Source organism: Drosophila gunungcola, chromosome 3R (genome assembly GCF_025200985.1).
Source record: "Drosophila gunungcola strain Sukarami chromosome 3R, Dgunungcola_SK_2, whole genome shotgun sequence".
Lineage (NCBI taxonomy): Eukaryota > Metazoa > Arthropoda > Insecta > Diptera > Drosophilidae > Drosophila > Drosophila gunungcola.
Window position 1 is genome coordinate 22,362,679 of NC_069139.1, and position 21,405 is coordinate 22,384,083.

General features: G+C 46.8%; 7 protein-coding genes across 12 annotated transcripts; 1 reads left to right on the top strand and 6 right to left on the bottom strand.

Moving 5' to 3' along the window:
• Positions 1-29: 29 nt before the first annotated feature.
• On the bottom strand, positions 30-2,331 carry LOC128263345 (nuclear pore complex protein Nup88). The gene has a single exon (XM_052998373.1). It carries the CDS (start codon positions 2,251-2,253, stop codon positions 136-138), a length of 2,118 nt encoding a protein of 705 aa, XP_052854333.1. The 5' UTR covers positions 2,254-2,331; the 3' UTR covers positions 30-135.
• Positions 2,332-2,858: 527 nt separating this feature from the next.
• On the bottom strand, positions 2,859-5,692 carry LOC128256134 (probable cytochrome P450 313a4). Of its 5 annotated transcripts, XM_052986258.1 has the most exons (7): positions 5,288-5,692; positions 5,026-5,223; positions 4,787-4,972; positions 3,950-4,022; positions 3,780-3,906; positions 3,134-3,719; positions 2,862-3,063 (listed from the first exon to the last, which is right to left on the bottom strand). In XM_052986258.1, the coding sequence occupies exons 1-7, from the start codon at positions 5,439-5,441 to the stop codon at positions 2,903-2,905; spliced, it is 1,485 nt and encodes a 494-aa protein (XP_052842218.1). In that variant the 5' UTR covers positions 5,442-5,692; the 3' UTR covers positions 2,862-2,902. The 5 variants fall into 5 exon arrangements, with proteins under 5 accessions (XP_052842242.1, XP_052842235.1, XP_052842251.1 ...); XM_052986282.1 differs by lacking the exons at positions 5,026-5,223; positions 5,288-5,692 and having other exon boundaries at positions 2,859-3,063; positions 3,780-3,886; positions 4,787-4,836; XM_052986275.1 differs by lacking the exons at positions 4,787-4,972; positions 5,026-5,223; positions 5,288-5,692 and adding an exon at positions 4,456-4,616 and having other exon boundaries at positions 2,859-3,063.
• A 561-nt stretch (positions 5,693-6,253) lies between these two features.
• Positions 6,254-15,854, bottom strand: LOC128257072 (monocarboxylate transporter 10). Of its 2 annotated transcripts, XM_052987885.1 has the most exons (6): positions 15,298-15,854; positions 13,643-14,055; positions 9,063-9,427; positions 8,201-8,984; positions 7,228-7,335; positions 6,254-6,608 (listed from the first exon to the last, which is right to left on the bottom strand). In XM_052987885.1, exons 2-6 carry the CDS (start codon positions 14,001-14,003, stop codon positions 6,574-6,576), a joined length of 1,653 nt encoding a protein of 550 aa, XP_052843845.1. In that variant the 5' UTR covers positions 14,004-14,055; positions 15,298-15,854; the 3' UTR covers positions 6,254-6,573. The 2 variants fall into 2 exon arrangements, with proteins under 2 accessions (XP_052843845.1, XP_052843836.1); XM_052987876.1 differs by lacking the exon at positions 6,254-6,608 and having other exon boundaries at positions 6,623-7,335.
• A 136-nt stretch (positions 15,855-15,990) lies between these two features.
• On the bottom strand, positions 15,991-17,599 carry LOC128257081 (suppressor of fused homolog). The gene has a single exon (XM_052987900.1). It carries the CDS (start codon positions 17,568-17,570, stop codon positions 16,152-16,154), a length of 1,419 nt encoding a protein of 472 aa, XP_052843860.1. The 5' UTR covers positions 17,571-17,599; the 3' UTR covers positions 15,991-16,151.
• Positions 17,600-17,984: 385 nt separating this feature from the next.
• On the top strand, positions 17,985-20,448 carry LOC128252889 (actin-related protein 1). Its single transcript, XM_052981058.1, has 6 exons — positions 17,985-18,144; positions 18,921-18,985; positions 19,045-19,219; positions 19,280-19,431; positions 19,491-20,037; positions 20,104-20,448. The coding sequence occupies exons 1-6, from the start codon at positions 18,097-18,099 to the stop codon at positions 20,245-20,247; spliced, it is 1,131 nt and encodes a 376-aa protein (XP_052837018.1). The 5' UTR covers positions 17,985-18,096; the 3' UTR covers positions 20,248-20,448.
• Positions 18,394-18,914, bottom strand: LOC128252891 (uncharacterized). The gene has a single exon (XM_052981066.1). The coding sequence runs from the start codon at positions 18,823-18,825 to the stop codon at positions 18,394-18,396; it is 432 nt and encodes a 143-aa protein (XP_052837026.1). The 5' UTR covers positions 18,826-18,914.
• A 112-nt stretch (positions 20,449-20,560) lies between the features above and the next one.
• LOC128252892 (uncharacterized) lies at positions 20,561-21,052 on the bottom strand. The gene has a single exon (XM_052981067.1). The coding sequence runs from the start codon at positions 21,050-21,052 to the stop codon at positions 20,645-20,647; it is 408 nt and encodes a 135-aa protein (XP_052837027.1). The 3' UTR covers positions 20,561-20,644.
• Between the last annotated feature and the right edge of the window lie 353 nt (positions 21,053-21,405).

Consider the following 21,405-nt stretch of genomic DNA (forward strand, 5'->3'; position numbering starts at 1 on the left):
ATGCAAAGAGGAGAACGCTACCGAATATAGGACTTAATCGACATGTTTATTATTAATACGTTTTAGTTCTACGCTTCGGATTTACCATCAACAAAAACGTGGCGAAATCATAACAGTGCGCACTCCCATTCGAGCTTATACACCAACGATTTTGTTGATGCGCTTGACGTCGATGATCTGGCGATCGATCTCGCCGGTCAGTTGGGTCAGTATCTCGGTGATGGTGCTGTGCTGCTTCTCCGGCAGCTCGTAGGCATTCTTCTTCAGGTCCTCCTGGCTCTTGGCAATGTGGTAGCGCTGCTTGTTCAGCGTCTTCTTGCAGCTCTCCAAGCCAGCGGCCATGCTCTGGGTGACGGTGTTGAGACGGCTCACTTCCTGGGCAAACTCGCGCTCCGCCACCACATTGTTGGGCAGGGCGGCATTGGCCTTCTGCATCAGGCCGTTGCACTTGCGCACGAGCAGCTCCTGGCTGTAGCTGATCTCCTCGAAGCGCTCGGCCAGCTTGTGGGCCCGCTCGCTGATCAGTTCGCGTTCCTGCTCCAGGTCCTGGATCTCCAGCTTCTGCTGCTCACGCTTCAGCTGGATCTGGTTGATGTGCCGGGCGAAGGCGGCGCGCACGAGGTCATGCCGCTTCAGGTACTGTTCGCGCAGCACCTCGATGGCCTGGTTTAGCAGCTCGTAGCTCTCCTGAGCGGAGGGCGAGGCGAGTTTTTCCGCCAGGATGGGCTGGTTCACGCTGCGCTGCAGCAGCGATTTAATGGTGTCCACAAACGAGGGCCCACTTTCCTGTTGCGACACATCCAAGCCAGCCTGCTTGCTCTCATTGGGTGTCACCAGTAGTTGGGCATCGATGACCAGCTTGAGACTGATCACCTGGCCGCTGCCCAGGAGCAGGACCACTCCGGCAGGAATTTGCAGTAGAGCCAGCCCGAAGACTGCGTTCACGGACTCACTGGAGTCGAATTTGGTGCACAGGATGTACTCGGCCCGGGAAGAGGCCGCCAGCTCCAGCCTGTCATCCTCGGACTCGCTGTCCAGGTAGCGCTGCAGCTCGGAGATGAAACTCACGGTGACGGCGTGCAAGCCCGCATTGTGGTAGGCAAAGTAGCGCATTTCGTTGATCAGATCACGTTTCAAGTACACGGGACAGTTGTAGGAGGCTGCTGCCGCTCCTCCTCCTCCTCCTCCAGCAGCCAGTCCAAGCTCCAGTTCCACAGTTTCAAGAACGTGTACGACGTATTCGGCGGGCTCGATGAGCACAAAGTCGTCCACCTCGTTGAAGGAGAGCTCGGCGGCCTCCGCCTCCATGAGCAGGGCATGGTGCAGCTTGCCGTTGGACTCGGCCATAACGATAGTTGGCGGCAGCGAAGGTATGATCATGAGGGCACACGACTCCAGGCCGTAGTTGTCACGCGTCTGGGGCGTTATGGTGATGGGGCCCTGCAGACGCGTCATCTCAGAGTCCACGCCGGTCATCAAGACGTAGATATTGCCATTCTCGCGCAACACCACTACGGGCCATTCGATCCTCTCCTGCTTGGGCAGCGATTTGGCTGCCATCAGCGTTTTGTTGCTATTATCCAGTGTGGTTTCGTTTTTCCCGGTAGTTTCCGAGTCACCTCGAGTTTTTCCAGCGGGGGCGATGTCAAAGTCCACGGCCACCTCGCCGAAGTCGCAGAGCGAGCTAGTGCCTTCGCCGCGGTGCAGCGAGGGACCCACCTGCCACACGTGGCGCAGCTTGGAGTGGTTGTACACCCGGATGGTGTTGTTGTTGAGCAGCACCAGCAGCGTGGAGTCCGACACGGAGTGCGGATGCCAGCGCATTTGGCGCACCTCCAGGTGCGGGTTGTTGAGGAACAGCTGCGTGTCCAGGCTGAAGGTGCGGCAAGTGATCCTGGCCTTGCCGTCCTTGTAGTATCCATCGGGTCCCCAGCGGCGGGGCAGCTCCAGGATGGTCACGCCGCGCGGTCCGCTCAGCGCCACCAGCGAGCACTCGTTTGATGCCAGCACGCGGTCCACATCGAGACCCACCGTGCTGGAGGGGATCAGGGTCTGGAACTGGACGCTCACCTCGCCCGCCAGCGAGGAGCGCCAGTTGCGCACCAGCAGGCAGCACTCCTTGGCATCCCAGGCGAACAGCAGGTCGTCCTTACAGTCCAGCAGGTTCTGCGTCTTCTGCACCACGGGCAATCCATCGCGAATCTTCGCGAACAACTCCGTTTTGTTCAATTCCAAAATGTCAGTCAGCGACATTGCCGGTTTGTTTATGCTTAACTGCTCTTCTGTGTGCCCGCCTTTTGCCAACAATGTGACAGTGTGGTCGTAGCTTTCTAAAATCCCCTCTCAGTATTTTTTAGTACATATACTTAAAATTGTGTACTAAATAAGAATAATCGAGTTTGAATTTAAATTGTTGGAAACGCGGAGAGTTTGGAAAAGTTTATATATTTTTTATTTAATTTTTATTTTCTTGAAACCAGAAATTTAAAAATAAAATGAAATCATATTTGCTTTGCAGATGAAAATGTTAAATAAATTATTATTATTGAAATTCTTTTTTTTTCGTCCTTCAAAGTGTACAAAACCCCTTAAGGGAGTGCCCTAGGTATAAAAGGTCTATTTCTGAGAGCTATTCGGCTTATTTTGTATATATATTATATAATTATAATATATCATTATAATTATACATATTGTCCACACATGAACGTAAGAAAACAAATTGAATTAAAAGTGAATGCTTGAGAAAATTGTAATGGACCGTGAAAGTAAGTTGTTCAAAAGAGAAAAAGTTTATTCCATGCGTTAATCCCTTTTCGCTTAAAAATTACAGAATTTACAAAACATATTGTTTAACAACTTTTATTAATCTATTTTCATTTTTAATCACTTAGTTCAATAACATTTAAATTCTCTTTTGGAGCTCCAGCAGTGGCACAGTTTTGAGCTTCATGGTTATATCTTCAACAAAATAAAGATCTTCGAACGGAAAACTCGTCCTAAACCTATAATTCCTCAACAATTTGGCCAGTGTAACTTTAGCCGATATCAAGGCATATCTCCAGCCTAAAATAAAAGAAAAACGATGTGATTTAAACAAACTAAAGGCATATGAGCAAATCCTAAGCTTAGTTACCTATGCAATTTCGGATTCCCTTGGTGAAGGGTATGTAGGCGTACGGGTGCTTGTCCTGAATGTTGTGGGGTAGGAAGTGATCTGGATTGAAGGTTTCTGCTTCTGGACCCCAGATTTTTTTGCTCCGGTGCATGTGGTAAATGTCTATGGCGATCTGAACCCCCTGAGGCACCACTATCCCGTTGGACAGTGTTAGGTCATGCGACGTTTGTCGGGACACAACTGGAACAGGGGGTATAACCCTCATCGACTCGTTGAGGATCAGATCCAGATACACCATCTGCTGGGTGTCAGCATACGTGACATCAAAGTCTCCGGTGTTCGGGAACAGGCTTTGTATCTCCTCAAAGGCCCTCTCCTGATAATCGGGAAACATGGCCAGCAACATCAGCGTATAGTATATAGCATTTGCGGTGGTCTCAAAGGCTCCAAAAACAATGATGTTCGACTCATCCTCGACATTTTTCCAAGTGAACACTCCCCTTCTCAGCAAATCCGTGGCCAGGTTAAGAAATATATTCTTATCGATTGATTTGATGGCAGGTTGTGTTTCTTTTTGGTCTGCCGCCAACTTTTTTTCAATGAGCTGAAAGTAGTCCGTGGTAAATTGATTTATTGATAATTGTATTAAACATTTTATCATCACCTTCCTGATGAACTGGCGAATTTCCGTCTTGGCCTGGTAGTAGTGGGACTCTCTACCCAGCAGCTGGCGAACAAATCGGCTGATGAGCCACGGCGAGAAGCACATGTCTGTCATAGTTTCCAACATACTATTAATGGATAGAAGCAGTCCGGGTCCAGGTCAACACTCACCATTGGTATCGGTCCAGCAGGGACTTGCTCATCAAGTTCTCCTCGCTCTTCACATCACTGCCCATGGTAGTTTCTGTCGATACATAACATAATAATTAAGAGCATTGAGTTGTTTAATAAAGTCAATATACTTAAATACACTTAATACAAAAAACTAACTATTAAATTCCAAATTTTATATTTAATAATTAAATTTAATATTAAAACATAATGCAATGCGTATTAAATTGTATGCATTAATATTAAATACTTAAATAAATGGAGAACATATTAGTTTTAAAATAGTTCCTATATGATTTAAATACATTTTATTTAATTTAAATATGGTTTAAGTTTAAATTACATTTTTACAAAGCTAAAATCTATTTCGAAAATATTCATTGAGTACAAAATAGTATTTACTAGTGTATAAATAGTCCATTAATTTTTAGAATATGAATGCTTATTTAACTTTTAGTTTAAACAAAAACAAATAAAATAATACCCAGTATTGATTTGATATTCACAGGTTAACAATCACGTTTCAATTGTTGTATTGACCAATGTAAAATTGGTTTTAGTTTTTTTCTTTCTCTCTCAATTTGAACATATTAAATACGAAGCGCCAAGTATCAAAACGAAACTGATAAGAAATTTCTTCAAACGAAGTATTATTTCTAGTCATCTGGTTTTCTGTTTAAAAACAATAAGGGCAAACTTATTTATTTAACTAATTTTCGATAAACACAAAACCTTACTGTTAGTAAGTGAAAACAAAAGGTGACTGTTTCGATGTGTTTATATTTTTGAAAAAATGCAATTTTCTATTTCCCTCAATCGATTATTTTCTATACTCACGGGTGGCTATGCCCAGGGTGAAGCTCTGCAGCAGTGGAACAAGGTCCTTCTCTCCATCGTCCTGCAGAGGTTTCAGTTGATCCAGCAGAAGTGCCGTCTCCCGGTTGAAAATGGGCAGGAAGCTGAGTAAAACCTTGTGGCCAAAGGCGGGGTTCAACAGTTTTCGGTGGATGCTCCAACGGGGATCTACCGAAATCCCCGATTAAGTAAGTCTTATGCTCAATTCCAATCACACACACCGTTCAGGCTAAACAGTCCAATGCCCGCTCCATCGTCCACGGCCTTGTAAATGATGCCCTTGTTGACGCAGTGCGGCGATGTGAAGATGTCCTGCACAACCTGCGGATCACTGACGATCATGAAGGGAATGGGTCCGAGCCACGAGAAGATGGTCGGTCCGTGCTTGTCCAGAAAGCGGCCGAAGGCATTGAGGATATCTGCGCAGGGAGACCACGATTATTACTGCCGATCAGCTGAGTAATCCAGGAAATCCGCTAACACCTTCCCTGTTCATCAGCCAGTGGGCCATGCCCAGAATGGGGTATCCCAGTGGCCCCGGGATCTTGAGCGTGAGCAGGTAGAACCTGCGACGGCTCCACAGGAAGTAGAACCACAGCAGGAACAGTAATCCGCACCAGAGGGTCCAAGTCAGCATGGTTGGGTAATCCTTGTCCCTATTGAGTATCGAGTGCAGCTCGAAGTGTAATCCGTTTCCGAACGTAACGTAATTTTCGACCGATCGGTTTGAAACGCGCCAACAGTTTGATTGCCCAATTTTCCATCAATCGACTTTTTATACGCCGGACGTGTTGCCTGCTTTGGGACGCGAACGATCTATTGTCACGCTTACGGCTCAGCGGTGGCAATAGCGATAGCGATCGATCGATCGACCTGGTCGACTCTCCTCTCGGCGAAAGAAAGAAAGAGCCACTGGATACGGGGCCACCGGCGGGAGACGCATTGGACCGCACATAGCGCGCCGTATTTTTTTTTTTTTTTTTTGGCCCGACATGAAGGGGGCGCATACAAATAGCTATAATTTCAACTAATGGCCAGTGATGACACGCCAAACACTTTGCGAATGCGAATTGGGCAATGCGAGTCCAATACGTCATGGATCGGTTTCCGATCACTTGCGTTGTATAATCAAAAAAAAAAAATCCTCCAAACTCCTCCCCTTGATCGCGTGATTCTCGGGGCTCCCGGGATGGCAGGTGGCATAGTTTGGAGACCCAAATATTAAAATAATTAATGGTACAATAGCCCCTCAACCAGTGAGCCATTTACGGATAAAAACATTAACCTATTCGCCATCGATTCTGGGTTTAGGCCATTAAAGAATATGACGAGTCAATATTACGCGTATTCCCCAACTTCCCTAGCCATTAATTGGTTTATAATCCTTATTGTTATTTCTCTGAGATACAAACAGTTTAGGCTTTTAAAAATTAAAAAGTCAGCACCACATTCTTATTAAAAATTAAAATATTATGTTTATTTGGTTTTGCGAAATCGCCTTAGCCTAGGTACATTATGCACACATGAAGGATGGGAGAGGAGCACAGGCATCGGCATCTCATCCGATCCGATCCGATCCGAACCGATGAATGGGCATATGTTTGGAGACATGTGCGGTGGCTATGGTTTATAAAACGAATGAACACCTCGATTTTGCGCTGGCTAAGCTGTGTGGGCTCCGACGACGAGATTACAGCTGAAAATGGCAGAACTTTTCAATTTGTTTCGAAAGTTTTGTGGAATTTTGAGTTATTGCGACGACTGTCTCCCTACGACGCCGATCCATTGGTCACGGCGAGTTTCCCTGAAAGATGCACAGGATAATTGAGTTGAGAGTGGTTTCTGGTCGAAGGATTTGCGCCTGCCCATGCGATGACTCCGGAACACGCGGCGAGTTGTATGAGACATAAGCTGGCATTTATTTACAACAGCAAGTCTTACGATCTACAAGGCATTTGGAGGCAATGGGAATGGGAATGGGAGTGGGAGTGGGAGTGGGAGTGGAAGTGCTGGTGCTGGTGCTGGTGCAGGGTTAGAGACGTGGAATGGTGAAGTGCTCTTAGTCATGCTATTCGATTACACACGCGATTCACACCAAGATAACCAGAAGGCGGCAAGTGCCCAAGAGAGGGCTTACATCAGGCGAAGCAGAGAGATTCTAGCAGCTAGCAGTTAGGCAGTGGGTTAGTAGATGGAATAGGTATAGCGACGCCGCTTGGGGTCGTCAGTCAGGGGCAGGGACATGCTGGGACTGGAGCTGGAGCTGTAGCTGTAGCTGGAGCCCCCGCCCAGCAGTGCGGTGTGAGAGCAGCTGGGAGGCGCATGTGCGCCCGGGTTAGTGTGAAGCGAGCTACTGGGATGGTCGCAGGCGGCGGAGTCTGAGATGCGAGTGGGGCTAGGCCAAGGTGAGTCGGGGTACGCACCAGTTCCGCTGTCCACGTGTCCGTTGCTCTGGATCCTAGGGGTCGCATCGCCGGGTCCATGGGATCCACGATTACTGGCACCCATCAACGGTGCACTGGACTTGGAGCCTGCACAAAAAAACCAACAAAGCATTTCAATATCACTTAGGTTAGAGATTGGGATCTAAAAAGTGTTCAACAGAAAACAAGTAAAAACAATTTCGTGTACTTAAATGAACATAAATATGTTTAAATGTTATGTGATAATCTTCATATCATGACTGTTTTTCTTTGCCTTTTTATGTTGGTTATCTATTAAAAGTTATGAATAATTATGATGAAGCGATTCATGATCCTATCGCTTAATTATGATTATTCATAACTTGTATTTGCATTACTTTACCAACTTGAAATTAGATATCAAATTAATATTGTTCTCTTTAAAAATATTATAGACAAAACAATATATTGAATTTACCATTATATTCAATATATTATTACAAAATATAAGTCTGCAAAGGCGCTCATTAAGATATCTACATACATATATTACTAAATTTCTACTAAGAGCTATGAGTAAGCAGTACCTTTTATTTTCAAAATATTTGCTAAAAAGTTCTAAAACAAGGGTTCGATTTTGAAAATTAATATGTGTTTCGATAGATATGATCGAATATAACATACAGAGGGACATGATTACAATCTCAGAGTGATATGTCAGAGTTTCGTGAAATAAACTTGCGCTTCGATGAAATAACTAGTAACTGCATTTAAAATCCCAAATCTTTAGCTTTTATAGTTTCCGGATCTCAACGTTTATACAGACGGACAGACAGAACCTGATCAATAATATATATATTTCTTCCTGTTACTCTCTTTTCAACGAACCCAATATACCCTTTATCTTTTAATATTTCTATCCAAATTTTTTTTTGGTAAAATGTTTACAATTTTAAGGACGAATCCTGAAGTTTTTAAGTAACGTATAGCTTACCATCCGACCGATAATGGCCGTTGCCGGCAATCTCGATGTCTCCGTTGGCCATAACCACCGCTCGCGGCGCACTGACCCCCTTCTCCTCCTCCTTGACGCACTTGATCAGGAAGAGCAGCGAGGAGCCGACCAGTGGGGGCAGCCCGGCGAGGATCAGGGGCAGGGTGTAGGAGTTCGTGCTGTCGAAGATCATGCCCGCCACCGGGGGTCCCACAGTCAGCGGAATGGAGCTGAGGCCCAGCAGGAAGCCGATGGCCTGCGTGGCACCCGACGGACCGCAGATCTCGTAGGCAATGGGGCCCAGCAGCGAGATGAAGCAGCCGTCGAAGAGGCCCATGACCAGGGTGAACGAGACGAGGACCACGTACGAGTTGGTCAGCGGGAGCAGCAGGGTGACCAGGCCAATGGAGACCAGCGACAGCTGCTGCAGGTACATGCGGTTCACACCGGGCATGTCGGCAATCACGCCGAAGATCAGCCGTCCGATGCCGGAGGTGATGCCGATGCACATGACCGGCAGGTTGACATCCTCGCCCGGGAACGTGGTCTTCACGAACTGCATCATGTGGACGTAGGGCACAAAGTAGCCGAACAGGGCGAGCGGCACGCAGAGCGCCCAGATGACGAATCGCTTGCGCTTCCAGATCTCCACGTTCACGATGGAGCGCAGGAAGAGATTGATGCGCGACCTTCCGGGTTTTTTCTTCGGTGGCTCCGGTGGCGGATGCAGCGGCTTGTAAACGAAGGAGCAGAGGATGATGAAGGCGGACACGAGACTCATTATCTGGAAAATAGAAAACATAAAACAGACAGACAGCAATCAGTATATAGAAGGGGAAAGAGGTATTTTGACTTTACTCACCCGTAAGGTGCCCTCCAGGCCATAGCTGCCCAGGAGCTTATCCAGACAGGGTGGCAGTATCACAGTGAAGACGCTGGAGCCGGCGGTCACGAAGCCGCTCACCTTGCCCAGATAGCGCTTGAAGTAATGGCCCAGGATGGCCAGGGTGGGCGTGTAGGCCAGGGCCGCACCCAGGCCAAACATGATCCCGTAGGTGAAGTACAGGGCACCGATGTTCTCGGTGCAGAACGAGGACAGCAGCAGTCCTCCTGTGGTGAGGACTCCGCCGGCGAACGTGGTCAGCCGCAGTCCAATCTTGTCCGTCAAGCAGCCGGCCACTGTGGAGAAGAGGAATGTGGTGCCGATGGCCAGGGATCCGATCAGAGCTGAAACGAAGCCAGGGTGCAACCATTAAAAATGTGCTGTTTAATCAGAGTTACTAAATATATGGGCTCTCTGGGGTGTGTGCATTTTTAACGCAGCTTATCTATAATAAAAATATGAAATTCTTTACTCGTTCGTAAAAATGTTCAAAATATATATGCATTTTTCTGTGATGCAATGTATTCGGCTTATAATCTCTTAAGGCAATATTATTATATTTTCTTTTTTATTACAGTTAAACGTGTTTAATGTTCATGATAAAGGTCCGCGTGAACCAACAGCGTGTTTCTGCTTTTCTTTCTTGTTTTATCTTATAAATTATATTATAGAATTAAAAATAGAGTAGAATAGGCTTCAACAGGTTCGTCACGTAAGTTTTTAGAAGAGGATGACCCATATGGTGTGGAACTGTATGGTCGAGAACTATGGTCGTGACCTTTATGAAAAATTTGTTCATTAGCATTTCTTATTTTTATATTAAATAAAATGAATCATGCATTAGAAAATTAGTCACAAAGTAGTCACAACTCTACTATTAAGTAGGTTTAAATGTATCATATGTACTTTTTTAAAAAGAAAATATGAATTTATTCAATGCGCTTCTACTCTTCTATCAACAGTTTTTATTCAAGTTTTATAAAAGTTAAAAAAAAAACCGAGAATTTGTTAAATGCAGTCCACTAGATTTTTCTTTCCCACTTTTACGAAAACCGGTTTAATATTAAGTTTTATTCTTTGATTAGAAACTACAACTTTTGAGCAAGTTAAAAATAAAACTCAGAGAAAAATCATTATTTGTAGAGCTAAAATTAAAACTCAACAAATGGTCGTTATTTTTAAAATTTATATAAAAATCAATTGATAACAATTACACCTCAGGTTTTCAATAAAATTTAAAAAAAATAAAAATTAAACAGGACTTTTATTTTTTGACTTATAAATAGTAGTCTTGTAAGTTTGTTTTTTTTAGAATTTTTCTTTTCTTTTCTTCTTTTTCTGGCTCTTTTGAGGATAATCCGTTTATGAAACCCTATACTATTTAATACTTCACTTTGGCAAGCTATCTGACCAATAAGTCTGCTCGACCTATTCGGACAAATTTCATCTGACAAATCGAATCTCACGCACTTGCGGTTGATTGTGAGGTGAGGCGATGTAGTGCATGTCTGGAGATTGGCCCCAGTTCCAGGTGTTTCGGTGCGACTTCCAGGTGGGAGCCCGACTGCGTCGAATTGAGGAGCTTGGTCTGGAAACCCAATCCGTCGGCGGTTGGCGGGATCGAGGACCGTACGCATCTTGTCGCTTGCCATTTGAAGATTGGATTTTCGTCGTCAATAATTTTCCGCTGAACTCTGCGGGCAGCAGTGGGGGAAACCAATTGTTTGCGATGCGTAAACACTTTCGCTTGTTCTACTTTGGCACTTCAAATCGATGCTCGACTGACAGATTCAGGTTAATTCTTTGTTCCCCGCCTGCGAAGATGATCTAATGCTCCGATAAGGTTCGATTCTCCGCCAGAAGCCTCCTCTTACAAATAAGCAGCTACAGTCTCTCCAGCGGCTTTGGTCCATTGTCTTGAACATGGACAGTGTACCGAAGAAGTACCGATTTAGTCACAAATTAAAATTATCAATTTTGATACGCACTGTAAAACTAAACTTTAAAGTTCCAATTTGTACACTGTTTTTATGGCTTTATTATACCCCAAACAAAGCGGATTTGGAAACCACAATCGCAGTGACTATCAAATTGTAGGCCGGAACTACAGATAAGCATTCGATTGAGCTCGCGTGTCTGTACGAATTTATTGTCACAATCTGCTCTCTGAAGTGCTTGCGTATGCCATTCATAAGTGTTGCTTATAAAAGCCGGGATCTAACCTCCCTTGACCCTTAACCTGAAGATGTTTATGTTTTTTTCATTTAATTCACTTTCACATAGGACATTTTGGTTTTGTGTACCTTAGCATAGGGTATTTTAGTTTCAATGAAAAGTGAATGAGATATTTCCGACCCTATAAAGTATATATGTGTATTCTAGATTAGCATCACTAGTAGAGTCGATCCAGCCATGTCCAGCTGTCTGTTTCTATGCAAACTAGACTGTCAGAAAGTATTATTTCTATTGGAGATAGTCCGAAAAAATAAAATATTAAAAATGATTACTATTTTAGAATAAATTTATAAAAACCGGACAATATAGCTGCTATAGAAACTATCGGTAATTTAATTGGAAAATCGAAATAATTGTTTTTCAGCATATAAAGTTTGTTTAAAGTATTTCACTTTTTGGTGAATACTAAATATGTACAAATAAGAACATAATTGTAATTGATACATGAAAGTATCTTATAATTGGTGCATATTAAGGTGTAACCACATCTAATATAGAACTGAAAAACTGCAGCGCATTAACCCAAAATAGAACTTGACCCACTCTGGATGCTTCGTGGATATTTATTGGGCGTTCGCTGAGACACGGCTACAATGGCTACTATGGCCAACTGGGGAATGGGGCCGTGAGGTGGCACGTATTTCTCCCCCACATGCGCAGAATAGTTCTCCGCAATCTCGGCAAACGGCAGGCAGTCAATGTCAATGCCACCGACGATGCTCTCTTCGCAGCCAGTCAATGGCAATCCGCTCGAGAGCTGCGTGGAGAGCCATTAGATAATACCCGTGCCCATTCCCCGTGCAACAACACAAACCGGAGGCGGTGCCAAAAATTTAAAAAAGAATCCGAACGGAAGGGAACTTTGCCGAGTTACATGGCACCGCATGGCGTCTGTCGAAAATAGATCGGCATATTTTTAGTATGCCTCATATGCATAGATGGCAACCCGATGCGATAATATTATATGTTGTATATCTGATGCAATATGCAGGGGGATTGCCAAAGATTGTCAGTCGATCGGATGATTGATCTTGACCTCCGTTTGCGCACGGATGAACCGATGGGCCACCGGATGGCGCCTCCGAGCTCCTCCACTAAGTCGCTATGATGTGCCCATGGAAGTGTGTGTAATTGACAAAGGCTGACAATTAATTGATGAATCGACACCGCGATAAAAGTGGGCAAAAAATATGGCACACAGAGCTCAGGTTCGGATTACGTCAGGTTTTAATCATATTGCGGAACTGCCAGTCATCTCTGGCTCTAGCTTTAGCTCTAGCCCAGAGCTAGCCCTAGCTTTGGAGGAGGATCGCTGTAAGGCGGAGCACTTGAGGGGCTTCCCCGGCAGCGCCGGCCGACCAATGTAACTGGGTCACTTTTGCCTGCTGGCTTTTGTCTTTTTGTCTATTTTTTTTTAGTCTTTTGCTGGCCACTTCTTGGTGGCTCGTCTTAAAAGCGCCGGCCGTGCCCCCAATGCGTTGCCGCCCCACGCTGCGTATGCGTAATGCAGGCCGGCCAACAAACCTTGACCAACAGAGTGAACACTCTGCTCGCAATCGCAGTGACCACAAAGCAGATGCGTCTGGTTTGGAGTGTTCCAGGAACTGAGCTGCCAAAATACCCATCCAGCTGCAACTCTAAGGGAGTAGTCCCCATCTCTGGACGTCGTCGTCTTCGCGCTCTTCTCACCCGCCGGCTGTTGAATAATGCTTTGTGATCCAATCAACTTTTAGCAATTTAATTCACTTGACGTCGCTACGTTGGATTCCTATATCGTCACTTCTACTACGTACTACAACGTTGGGTTTTATTGAACCCAAAGGCCCACAACATCAGCGGCAATGTGCGTTGACATGGTCGAATGTCCGTTAAATTCGATGTATAATAAATCTGAATAACAAAAACTTTCTAAAATAATATTGACAATTCATTTCCAATGGCGTCAGCACATGGCCTAATCAAATTCATATTCGTAAAATTCACAAGATTGTACAGCATACAGATTTAGAAATATTATCAATCTTAAAGAACGCAAATGATTTCGTTTTTTTTTGGACAATATTTAAATCAAAATCACAGGCCCCCCGGGCAGCAATCAAAGGCCACGGAATTTGATTTGTTTTAGAGAGGTTGCTGGAACAGATAGCCCGCCTGCAAAACAACTGTCCAGTTCCCATCCAATCTCGTTTGCCCTGCCTGCATAATTACAATCAACGCCAGCCACTGGTCGTAAATTCAGAACTCATTTGCCGCGGGCTGAAGGGATTATGGACAGATTGCTGTCACTTTCGAAGGGGGGGTGGGGGCATAAAAGTAGGACTTACCCGCCTTGCTGGAGGCCTCCGGATCCCCGAGTTTGGTGAGCCGGTCGCTCAGCAGCGAGTGGATGACACCGTACGTGTTGATGAACCCGAAGATGATGCCGTTGCAGAGGAAGGCGCTCACCATGACCAGCCAGGCGCGGGCTCCTCCGTCCGGCGGCTCCTTGCCGTGAATGTCCCGACAGCAGGGCGCCTCGATGTGTGTCCCGTTCCCGTTCGCGTGCCCGTTCTGAGCTGCCACTGTCGGATTCTTGCCGTTGGCATGCACCTGGCCATTGGTGAGCGGAGCGGTGTGTCCATTGGCGGGCAGGATGCGACCATTCACCTGTCCCTGCTGCTCGTTCAGCGGCTCATTCTCGGCCATGGCTAATGGCTACTGACTGCTGGCAACGAATCCTCCTGGTTGCGAGTGCTGCCTGCAATTACACATCATGTCAGTGGGTGCCCTCCGTAATCAGTCAGCCGCATTGCACCCAATTATGCTGTTGACTGCCGCCTGCCACCTGCCCAAACGCTGCTATTTCCCCATCCCGGAAAATAATCACAGACTGTCGGAATTGGCTAGCCAAATATTTGGCCACGTTTATCGCTGTTTACGCCCCCGGCAAATGGGAATGCAGTTTACATTGTCGCCAATCCAGAACCCAACTAAACGGGAGACAAGGCAATTCTCAAGGGAGCGGAATCTAAGGGAAAGTTACGTTGGAAAGTGGAGGCTTTTAGCCGTATAACTAGATCTAGCCACAGACTAATTTAAGGTATAATTTAGTTGTTATAATGTTTTAAGGGTTCTAAACCCTTTACCTCCACTTATAACAAAAATAAAGTTTGCCTAAGTAAATTCAATTAATTTATTAAATGACAAAAATAAAAAAAACATTTGTTTTTCTGTGTTTTAAGGAAATATACCTTTGTGTTAATTTTGAACAAATAATTTCTTATTTTTAGAAAACTTTCATTCTCTTATTTTTATATAGTTGCATCACTATAAAATTTTTAAATTGGATTAGACTGCGGAACTGAATAACCAAAGAACAATAACAATCTACGGTTTCACTAGCTAACAAGTTCAAATTAATAACCAAAGATATCATTTTGAGGTTTCAAACACCAAGTTATCGTAGAAAGACGCTCGATTCCGATTTCGCTTCTTTATACCTGCGACAGCAACATTGTAATGCATTTTTGAGCTGCGCAGAACAGATTGCATTACAAGCGATAACTAAAATTTTTTTCGCATTTCTCGAATATGCATGCCCTTTTCGAGTGCACTTCGTAGGTGGGATGGGGGATGGGGGGTAAGGGGGTTCGAGGTGGGTCTACGGTTCATCGCCATGCTCTGTTCTGCAAACGTTTTCTTTTAACCGCCGAAAAACCGCACCGCAGTAGCGAAAACTCAATGTAACGCGAGCCGCTCGCCGAAACAATTAAAAGAATTCGTTCTTGGCGGCTATCGCAGAAGTCCGCGCTATCAAACGGCGTGCACGTGCCCACACGATGACGACGCACTGCACCCAGCACAGACCCAGTTCAGACCCAGTCCCACGGTGTGGGGGTCACTGCCAAAATCGAAGGTCAGCGGTCGATGGGCGGGCCGTTATGCAATTGCCGGTGGGTGGCTAAACCCTGAGACCTCTTTTAGGCCCTTCCCTACGTACTTTTAAGCCGGAACTCCAGTCGAAGGCGTCCGATTCACTTGAAGACTCTTGGGAGTCCGTCAATCCGGCACACGAGCGCGAATCGAGGAGCGGTGGCGGCGATAAGTGGACGGGCGGAGACCTCTCGAGCGAGCACACAACCGAGCGCTTGCGTCGTCGGCGGCGGAATGAAGAAAACTGAATTATTTTCCACGAGCCGTTTAGCAAAAATTCGTTCGCTCACTTAAGGCGCCTCTAATCAGACAGAGACCACAGCGCTGGCGTTCTCTGCGGTAAACAAAATTCACCTAGGCAACGGCGAAGATAGATACAATAACAAACGGAGCGCAAAAGGTTTCCCAGCCAGGCAGTTGATGCAGCTCCTCCAGCTCCAGCTCCAGCTACAGCTTCAGTTCCATGCAGATCACATGATCAGGGAATGGATTTTTGTGTGTAAATTGAATACTCCTCCACTATAATTGATCAATTCCGAGAATTAGAAACTGAAGCATGCTGCTTGGCCACTGCGCAGTGCCATCAATTGGTGGCTTAGGAGGTGGCATTGACTTGGTGGCCGGCAAGTGGCCATATCCGCCGCAGCCACCAAAGAAGGCGCTCGAGTTCTAGCCCCAGCCCAAGTGACTCATCCGGCGAATTGTTCGGTCCTGGCGCCGGCGCTTCCTCTTTTCAACGGCGGATCAAAAGCCCGTTGAGTGGTTTTGGGTATGTTTGTATATTTTGACTGGACTCCGGAGCGGAGCAAAGGCCACGTGCATTGTGTTAGATGAAACGTATAAATGTATGCATAACTTACTTGTTAGTGGAAGATTCAATTCGATTAATTTAAAATAATACTAGCTAGGTGCTCGACGGCTTCACATTTTCAGAGGAGCGGCGTCGAGGGACATGGGTAGAACGTGGGGCAGCACGGGCTCCGGCTGGTCGATGATCAGCTTCAGGTTCTTGTCGGGCCACTCCAGCTCCAGCCGCTGCTTGGGCTCACAGTTCTCGTCCAGGCCAGCGCTGCGGAAGTCCTCCATGAGGCGAGGCACCAGTTCGTCGGGGATGAGGACCTGAATCCAGTAGCCCAGCACGCCGTACGGTTCGCTGACGGTGACTGCCGAGCCGGTCACGGATTCAGCCACCAGGGTGAGTGCCAGATGCTGCGCCTTGAAGGTGAAGTGCCGCCCGTGGCGAATGCGATCCTTGATGGCCAGCAGCAGGTACTTGGCCACGCCGGGCGCCAGGGTGATCTCAATGCCGTCCAGCGAGATGCAGCTGGGCGCCTGCGGCTGGAAGTCCAATGGACAGGACCTGTGCAGCGAGTTGCTGCTCATCGACATGGACTGGGGGAAGCTCGGCTCCTCGCGCTTCATTTGCGTCTCCGTCAGCGGGCGGTTGTTCTCGTCGTTGGCGCACTTCTCGCTCAGCGACTGGAAGTCCACCTCCTGCTTCACTTGCTTGGTGGGCTTCAGCTCGCGGAAGGTGAACTCGGCATTGACGCCGGCCAGGTCGGAGCCCTGCTTCTCCAGGTCGTCCTGCAGGTTGAGCAGCGTCTCGGGGAACAGCTCGAACACGCTCATCGGGCGCTCCATGTTGGTCACCAGCCAGTCGCCGCCCGTCTGCACATCCTGGCGCAGAAAGTTGAGCACGCCGCGTCCGTTCCAGCGCGAGGCCTGCTCCAGCTCGTTCTCAAAGACGCCGACGATCTGGCAGAAGTCCACGGTGCCGGTGGGCGTCTCAATGCAGCCCAACTGCGGATCCTGGGCCACCAGGAGGCTCTGCAGCTTGGAGCTGGCGCTCCCGTCCAGGCTCTTGCGCCACGGGATGTTGTCGCCGAAGCACAGGCCGTTGCCCGTCTGGAAGCAGTAGCGCCCGATGGCCTGCAGCAGGTTAGCCGGCCAGGTGGGTGGTCGCTGCGGCTTCTCCGGGAACTCGATCTGCTGCTTTAGCTCCGCCTCCGTCTTGGCCAGGCGGAAGGTCAGCTCGAAGCCCATGCCCGACCGCGTGGAGTCCTCCTCGCGCAGGTGGACGCGCTCGTCGCCGTGCAGGTCGCTCAGCCCGAAGCTGATGTAGTGCCAGTGCGGCGGAATGTTCCTGTCCGCGTCCCCCGAATAGTTGTACATGCTGATGTAGTCAAGCGGGTCCTGCCCGCCCAGCCAGTACTTGAGCAGCGTGGTCACCTGCAGCGGGTTGGGCTGCTCGGGATACACCTGCCCCAGGTGGTCAATGATGGCCTTCAGGCCCGGCGGAGGCTTCACCTCCGGTTTTTTGTCCAAATTCGCCTCGGCCATTGTAGTCAGTGTGACCGCACCCAGTCCGTTTAAATATACCAATGGCTCAGGTCAAAACATTTTAGCCAAGACCCAAACCATATGTTAAAAATAAAATTAATGGAATTTAATTATCTCTAACTTAAAAAACCTCGTGTTTTGTTTTAATTTCAAATTATTTACTTTTAATTTCAAATAATTTGCTTTTAATTTCAAATTATTTGCCTTTAAGTTTCCAATTATTTGTTTATATTTTGTTTATATTCTTAACTTTTATTTTATTTTATTGACAGAAAGTTTGAGATAATTATTCAGGTGCTGTTTCCGGTGAACTAATTATAATTAAATAATTAACTATGATTGGTTTAATATTTTAAAAAGTATACACCATATAATTTTATTTTGTATGGAGGCATATTTAGGACATCTTTTGAAATATACGGTCTATGTATTTGTTCACCCTTGGTTTATATCAGCAAACCTCATACGGTCACCCTGTTGGCCAACTATTAAATAGAAAATTTGCAAATTTTGATAAACGCACAAAATGGAGCCTTATGATGTCGTCGTTAACCAGCCCGTCGTCATAGATAACGTAAGTGGAAGTGGGGGACAATGAAATCAAGGAAACGGGGGCGGAACAGTAAGTTCCAAGCGTTTGGCCAGCAAATAGTGACATCACCTACCGCCCGTCCCTTTGTCAGTGAGCTTTCAAGCCGTCTTCAAATGGCCAACATGACTAATCCGGGAAACAAGAACTGGGCAGTCACCAAAGATGGTTTCATTTTCGAGCAACCGAAAGTCAAGCGGGCAATTTTGATCGAAAGGTGTTCCCAGGAGGCTTTTACCTGCCAACCACACGCACACACGGATATCTTCGGGCGGTGGCGCTGTCCCTGCTGTTCCTGCCCTCCATCCGGAAACCCCTGTCGAAGTCCATCTGCCGCCCGTACTCCATCGGATACACCACCGGGATGGGCTCCACATGCGAGGCAGCGGGCCGCTTCAGCTGCTCCAGCTCGGGATCAATCTTGATGCCGCATTTGCCCCGGTACGTGGCGAACAACTTGGGGCGCAGCAGCTTGTTGTAGGGGTCGCGGAACTGGTCCCGGTACTTCTGGCACTCCAGGTAGAACGAGTCCACCTTGTACATGCCGCCGTAGCTGATGTTGGTCAGTCCAACTGGCGGGGCGAACTTCAGGAGCCACTCCCGCTCGTATTGCGAGTTCTTGGACACGGTCATCATGTCCACTTCGGGCACACTGTAGGATTCCATTCCATTCAATTTCGACTTGCTCTCCTTTCACCCGTAATTTATAATGTACTGTGTTATCACAGCCCACTAAATGTATATCCCATCGCTTTTTGCAGGGCTCCGGTGTGATCAAAGCCGGCTTTGCTGGCGAGCACATTCCAAAATGCAGGTTCCCCAATTAGTAAGTGCCCTGAAAGAGGCAAGCCCTCGAACCCTATTAATTGATTGCATCTCCTGCAGCATTGGCCGGCCCAAGCATGTCCGGGTGATGGCTGGCGCCCTGGAGGGCGACATATTTGTTGGTCCCAAGGCGGAGGAGCACCGAGGTCTGCTCAGCATCCGGTATCCCATGGAGCACGGCATTGTCACCGACTGGAACGACATGGAGCGGATATGGAGCTACATTTATAGCAAAGTAACGACGCCATCATTCCTCCTTATTCCTTGATTAACCCCTGCGAATCTTAATAACCAGGAACAACTGGCCACTTTCACAGAGGACCATCCCGTGCTACTGACCGAAGCCCCGCTTAATCCGCGCCGTAATCGCGAGAAGGCCGCCGAGTTCTTCTTCGAAGGCATCAATGCACCTGCGCTCTTTGTCTCCATGCAGGCGGTGCTCAGTCTGTAAGAATTGCATTCCCTGGAAGTCCACCAGTCAGTTGCACTTAACCATTTACTTGCAGGTATGCCACCGGACGCGTGACTGGCGTGGTGCTCGACTCCGGCGACGGTGTGACGCATGCGGTCCCCATCTACGAGGGATTCGCCATGCCTCACAGTATTATGCGCGTGGACATCGCCGGGCGCGATGTGACACGCTACCTGAAGACACTCATCCGCCGGGAGGGCTTCAACTTCCGGTCGACAGCCGAATTTGAGATAGTACGCTCCATCAAGGAGAAGGTCTGCTACCTGGCCACCAACCCGCAGAAGGAGGAAGCGGTGGAGACCGAGAAGTTTGCCTACAAGCTGCCCGACGGCAAGACCTTCGAGATCGGACCGGCCCGCTTCAGGGCGCCGGAGGTGCTCTTCCGCCCCGATCTGCTGGGCGAGGAGTGCGAGGGCATACACGACGTTCTGATGTACTCCATCGAAAAGTCGGATATGGATCTCAGGAAAATGCTCTACCAGAACATCGTCCTCTCGGGTGGATCCACGCTTTTCAAGGGTTTCGGCGACCGCCTTTTGTCCGAACTCAAGAAGCACTCGGCCAAGGATCTCAAGATCAGGGTAAATATGTCTTAACCAACTATATGTCTTTGCGCAGTTCAGAAACTCACGAACATCTCTTACCAGATCGCAGCGCCTCAGGAACGACTGTACTCCACATGGATGGGCGGATCGATTTTAGCCTCGCTTGATACCTTCAAGAAGATGTGGATCTCGAAGCGGGAATACGAGGAAGAGGGGCAGAAAGCCGTGCACAGAAAGACTTTTTAGTGTGTTTACTAGCTTAAACGCCAGTTGTAAAAGGCTAATTAAAATGTATATCAAATCCTTGTGTCAGCTTACATCAAGTACCCCAGAAATTCAAAACTATTGTGTATGTTTCACGCATAAAAGGGCGCAAAGTATTTAAAATGCTATTTATTGAAAAACTGCTTTCCCATCCTAGAAAATAAAGTACTAAAATGTATAAAACGGATGGTTATTTCCCAGCGCAACTCAAAGAATAAATCAAATAATTGAAACTAATCTCAGTGGGTTTAAAGTGACAGCTATTGTAGTAGAACTCTACCCAAAAAGGTTGTAGTTCTTAACAGTTACCGCAGCATATATTTGTGTTACTGGTAAACAAAGTACATATGTGTATTGCAAAGCGAATTTTACAAATACATCATCTCAGGAAGCTAGTGACGCCAGCTGGGGATGTCTGTGCCCCCATTGGAATACTGCCGCCCAGAAACATGCTCTTGTTCGGAATCAGGGGAAACACGAATGGCTGCCTGTCCACATTTCCGGCAATCGCCTGTGTCATCTGGGCCAGGGTCTGGTCCAGTTTGACTCCACACTTTCCCTTGTGCAAGTGGAAGAACTGTGGACAGTGCACCTTGCCATAGGGGTCACGATAATGATCCCGATACTTCTGGCACTCCAAGTAGAATGTGTCAATCCGGTAGATCTCGCCACGACTTATTGTGGACAGGTCGACGGCATCCGGAACAAACTTCCGAATTATCTGACGTTCTTTCTGGGACTTTTTCGAAACGTCCCAATACTGCGCCTCTGGTATTGGTGGTTCCATGACTCTTTTTCAAAATAATTCTTAAAAAATATGAGTATTTGTATATTTTCTAACGTGTGTTTTTGTTACAACTCCAACCCAAAAACTATTTTAAAGTTCTACTAAACTGTTAGGAACCCAAGAGCAGCTTATTCAAAGCCTATATGATATTTAAGATTTAATCTAAACCATTATAGGGCTCTATTATGAACTAAATATACTAACAAAATTACTCTAGCTTGCAAAACCAAATTGACGAAAGTTTTCAGAGATGAATATTAGATTTTTCATTTTTTTATATTGTTATTAACGTTTTTCAGCTGTTTTCAAGCCTACATTAATTTTTATCACCAGTTCTGCTTAGTTGATTTTCA